The 5178-nt window shown below is 43.3% G+C and overlaps 1 protein-coding gene across 4 annotated transcripts in view; it reads left to right on the top strand.

Moving 5' to 3' along the window:
- The window catches only part of ORC3 (origin recognition complex subunit 3), a 35815-nt gene extending 34214 nt beyond the window's left edge, over positions 1 to 1601 (top strand). For all 4 annotated transcript variants that reach the window (XM_035888640.1, XM_035888632.1, XM_035888626.1 and 1 more), the window contains 2 exons: positions 174 to 253; positions 1453 to 1601. In XM_035888640.1, coding sequence (XP_035744533.1) covers positions 174 to 253; positions 1453 to 1558 — 186 coding nt within the window. In that variant the 3' untranslated portion in view covers positions 1559 to 1601. The remainder of the gene's footprint in view (positions 1 to 173; positions 254 to 1452) is intronic.
- The last annotated feature ends 3577 nt before the right edge of the window (positions 1602 to 5178 follow it).

Below are 5178 nucleotides of genomic sequence, written 5' to 3'. Positions count from 1 at the left end.
AATATGTAACCTTGCTTGCTCTCTTGATTGCTGCTGAACTGACGTTTTCGTGGAGTTATCATTCCAAGATCTCATTCCTCCTGAACGATAGTCATCAGCTCAGAGCTCATTATTTTATAGGCAGCTCTGTCCCTCTATGAAATGTTCAATCTGTGCTGCTTTTCCCTTTCTAGGCCTTCTCCACTGTGGTGAATGCAGCTGAGGGACCAGATGCAGATGCAGCTTCCTCAGACCAGGTGGATGATATTGTCCAGTATCCTTTCTCATTTCTCTCAAGTTTGACATTCAAATGCTTACAGAAGTAGTGAACCAGGATTTTTAAAATGCAGCTTCATGTGCACTGATAACTAATTCCAGAAAAAATAAGATTACTGGTTTAAACAGCCTTCATGTACTGAAAAGGTCACAGATGTCACAGACATAGATCAGCTGAAATAGTTGGGCTGGGGGTGATGAAGTAAGAGAGCAGCTTTTGTCCATAGGAGCTGTTTGGGTCTGAAACAGAACCAACAGCCCTTAAAACAAGTTGAACTCTTCTACTTGGTTAAATCACCTGTGAGTTGGTACAGCTGCTGGTGTAGGGGGAGAGCATAACCGGGGAACGGATGATGGGATAGCTGTGACCTAGAGAGCAGATGGAGAAATAGAGACTGTAGTTTATAATAAGGACGACAGAAGCATTAGCAGAGGAAATGCTTACAAAAATACTGCCTCTGTAGAAGCCATGCATTGTAGTACGTCAGAGTTGAAAATTTTAGTTCCCACAAAATGTCCATTCTGCTTCCCACTTTGTCCTGATTCTTAACCAAGGTCTGCAAAACATTTAAGGGGTGAGCATTAGAATCAAAACTCATGGCTGCAGCAGTAGTGCTGCCACAGAGAAGAGTAGCTGTACAAGAAGAGGGAAAATATTTGTATGCTCTAATACCACACCTAGCTTTCTTTTTTTTTTTGGTGTGTGGTTTTTTTTTTTTTTTAACAAGGTCCACTGGTAATTAACACAAAACTAAATTCTCTGTTTAACTCATGGATATATAGCTGTGTGTCAGGAAGGCAGCAAGAAAGGCATAGTGAGTAAAGAAAAGGTGATATTGTTTTATGAAACCTAAAAGAAAAAAATCTTCCCATTTTTTGGTCAAGGGACATGAAAGTAAATTCTTCTGAGAGACAACAAAATTGGTATCTTTGTAGGCTTTAAGCTTTTCTTGGCAATAGGGAAAGGATCCTTTGTTGCCACATTGTATGCATGTAGCAAAAGAACTACTGATTGAAGATTTGTGCTTCTGTAGGCAGATCATACTCTGTCCTTATTTCCAATGGTTTTGGTGTGCCGCACAACATTGTGTGTGATCTGTGCTTTCTGTAGCTTAGAAATCTTCCCCTCCTAGAGAGAACGGTGTTGCCATCAATAGGGGACATAAAAAACTGTATTTCCTTTACTGAAATGTGCAGCGCTCGTTTTATTCGAGCTGTTTCTGAACTGGAACTCCTAGGCTTCATAAAGCCTAGCAAGCAGAAAACCGACCACGTGGCGAGGTTGACATGGGGAGGCTGTTAACGTGCCACCGAAATCTTAAATAAACTTCGTCTTTCTAACATTTTGCAGTGGCCATGTTCCCACTAAACTAGGCCTCACCATGCTGAGTCAAAGACACCGCTGACCGAATGCTGGGAGATACATTCTGACTTGAACAGCAGTGTTGGTTTTTTAATACTTGGCCTCCCTGCGTAATGTACTGCTCTGTTAATGCTCACGTTCCAAATACTGTGCTGTTGTGCCAGTTCTAATCTTCTTTGATGTGTGATATTTAACGCTATACTGCTATAATTCAGGCTAGCAAGCCAAAAGGGCAACACTGGCTGTGTAAGCTACTGGAGTGATGAAGCAGTATTAACAACTTACTTGCTTATAAGCTGATAGGATTTGAGTCACTATTATAAAAGGCCATCATTATATTACAGATTTAAAAATAAGTAAACCCAGTATGCTGAAAATGACACTAAGCTGCCATGTTCAGCCTCTGCTGGGTGTTCTTCAAACCAAAACTGGTTGTAACTCCCTGAAAACTCCTTCATGTGGAGGAGAAAGGGACAGTAATTTTGAAGATACAAATCTTTGTTCTTTTGCTAAGAGCAAAAGCGAATGTGGAATCGTTGCCTTTTTCTAGTGAAGTTGATTAGTACTGGCTGACTTCTGCTGTCAGGGGAACTTGTGTCAGCATTGACTAACTGAGAACACAGCACTAGCGCACATTGGAGGAAGGTAGTAAAATCCACACTTGACATACATGCTGTAACTTCTCTCTCTGCTGAGGATTTGTACTGTAGGCAAGCAAAGGAAACAGCTGTATGAAAAAACCAACCATTGGCTGAGTATGTTAAAGCACTGCTTATGTGACAGATCTGCAAAGAACCTTCCAGGCCACTGGGCCCTGTGCATAAGCAAGCCCAGGACGTGCTCCCTGAGCTGCTGCCAGCACGGAGCAGTGCCTACACCTAGGTGCAGGTTACCAATGCTGTACAGGTACTGCAGGAACAGGGCTGGAATGGCTCACAGCTGCTTCTGATGGGGCCAGGACAGACCAAAGAGCTGCTGTTCTCTGCCTCGAGTCAGTGACAGATCAGTGCCTGATGCTGTAACAACAGCCACAAATAAAATACTGTGCCAAAAAGCTGGAAAAAACATGGTCATTGCTGCAGTTCTGCTCCCCAGGGAAGCTGAGGCTGTTAAAACCCACGCCTGATTCCAGAGTGACACAGGTATGTCCTAACCAGCCCCCTCTCTTCTTCTTTGGCACTCAAAAGCTACACTGTAGCTCCTAGCTCTCCTTCCCTCAGACTCAGCCGGGGAAGCAAATGTGTTAATGTTGATGTCCGTGTCCCATGTTTTCCAACCATGGAAGAAGCCTTAGAAACCAAAGGGGAAAAGCTGTGTTTTCCCCCCAGAACAGCGTGTGTGTCTGCCACACACTGATAAACTGGCCCCAGGGCTGTGACATGTGCATTTTGGCAGCATGGGTGGAGACTTCAGGTCAGTCTTATCACCTACGAAAGGAGTGTGAAGTTGGAAGTGTTTTAGACTTTGTCCCTCCCAGCCTACTTAAAAATTGAATGGTGAGCACTTAAGTTTATTGTAAAAGACAGGTTATTTACCTCCAGAAACTTGCCAGGCTTCCCCAGCTGAGTGCAACAGGACTGCAGACTGCACTTGCCTTCTAGGTGAGGCATTTCAGTGCTGCTCTCCATGTTCAGCTGTTGCTAGAGGCCAGATGCTCCCACCTAGTTGCACTCCAGCCTACTCCAAACAACTGAAAACCATAGCCTGGAGCCCTGAAGATTGAATCACTTGCATAAACCAGATCTGTACTGGGGGGAGGAGGGGAAGTCCTGTGACAAGAACCTGTAACTTACCAGGCTGTTTACCCAGGAATGTACACAGGGTAGGTTGGGCTTGTTTTAAATACCCACAGAGAGGGTAGGAGTCATCTATTTCCCAACTGCTCTAATTGCAGAGACACAGTAACACTTCCTGCTCTACTTAAGGGAGGGCCCAGTTCTAAATGTTGCCAGGCAAATCAAGAGGACGAGTGGTTTATCGGCTTTACGCTGCCTGAGCATACAACTTGGGAAACACAAAGATGAAAACTCAGAGCAGGAATTCTTAGGATCTCAGTGGAGCAGTTGCTAAAGTTTCTCTCTTCCATGATACAGTGGTAAACAAATTCCACTGTTCCTCCACTCCTCCAGAGTCCAAGCTACGTAAGGCTTTCACCCTCCTCCGTCCCAAACCTCGCAGGGAGACATTTGGCTGTTTCGCTGCTCCCTATCTGCCAGAGGAGGTGGAGCTGAGTTCCCCGGCGCAGCTCCCCTCTGCCACCTGCCCACAGCCTCCCTTCACCCAAGGCAAGATCAGCCCACACCATCCACCTTCCACGCCTTGAGAGGCCGAAGTATTTGGAAATAAAGAGAAGCAAGCCTCAACAGCGTGTGGCTTTTAATCCCCAAGTGTGCAGGCAACATGACATTAAAACAGAGACATTAATAGTTAACGGCTTTTTCTTCCCTTTAACTAATAACATAAATTTTGAAGTCACATGTTTGCTATGCTGTACAGTTTCTCAGGATCAAATCTTTAATTCAATACTTGGCACTTCAGACTGTAAGATGTATAAAGGAGAAATACTTGACTAAAATTGTGCAGGAAGTACTATGTAATTTCATTTTCTTCAGCAAGGAGGGTAGGAAGGTTGGACAAGTTAAAAACTAAACAAAGAGGGTCATAAAACTTCATTTAGTTTGCCTTTCTTCAGAGGCTGGACTTTGTAGTCAGAGTCCCAGCTGCCTGGAAAGAGCTTAACATTGCTAAACTCTGAACCAACATCAGTAACAGCTACAAAACAGCACCTTGTGCTTTTCCCCCCTTTCATGAAATTCTGGTGCTATGGGTCCAATAACACCAGGCTTTCTGTTTGCAGATAACCTGGCTATATAGTGTGAATTTTACATTTGGCTCCTCTCATATAATTTATCTTACTACTTTCTGTTGTAAATATGCCAAACTCACCCTCACATACTCATATACAGTTGAAATACACACACAGGATATTTCAACTGCAAATACACGTTATTTTAAAGTGTTAGTTTCTACAACTGTCTCCATAGTAATAACATGTTCTGCAGACACTCCAGGAAGCCTTGTCTCCAATGTTCACTGAAAGCAAACAGGACCAAAAAAAAAAAAATAAAGCCAAGGTGTTTGTATTGTGGTATTAGCTCTGAAACTGTAACAGTGTAAAGCCTTGCCTCTGCACTGGTAACTGCATTGTATTCTTCAACAGCACCAGCTTTCAGCAAAAATACTGCCAAAAATCAGACCTGAAACTAAGTTAACTCTTGTTTGAATAGTTTACTGATTCTCTCTGCTGCTACAGATGCTGTTCCTTGACACCTCTTTATGCTACTGGTTTCAAACACAAGCGTCGTAATTTTTCTTTTATCTTGGAGCCCACAGCAGCAGTACAAGGTAAGAATTAGCCAGGTGCCTGTAAAAGCCAAACACTCATCCTCACATTTTTAATCTCGGAGAACTGCTTCCAATACAAAGGTCACAAGCACTGGTTCACAACAACGGCATAAACTCTTAATACTTTACCAGCCTTTTTTTTTTTTTCCTCCCCA

This window comes from Egretta garzetta, unplaced genomic scaffold (assembly GCF_000687185.1).
Source record: "Egretta garzetta isolate BGI_Z169 unplaced genomic scaffold, ASM68718v1 scaffold430, whole genome shotgun sequence".
NCBI classification, from domain to species: Eukaryota; Metazoa; Chordata; class Aves; order Pelecaniformes; family Ardeidae; genus Egretta; species Egretta garzetta.
Note: the sequence above shows the minus strand (reverse complement) of the source record. Positions and strands in the feature narration are given on the sequence as shown.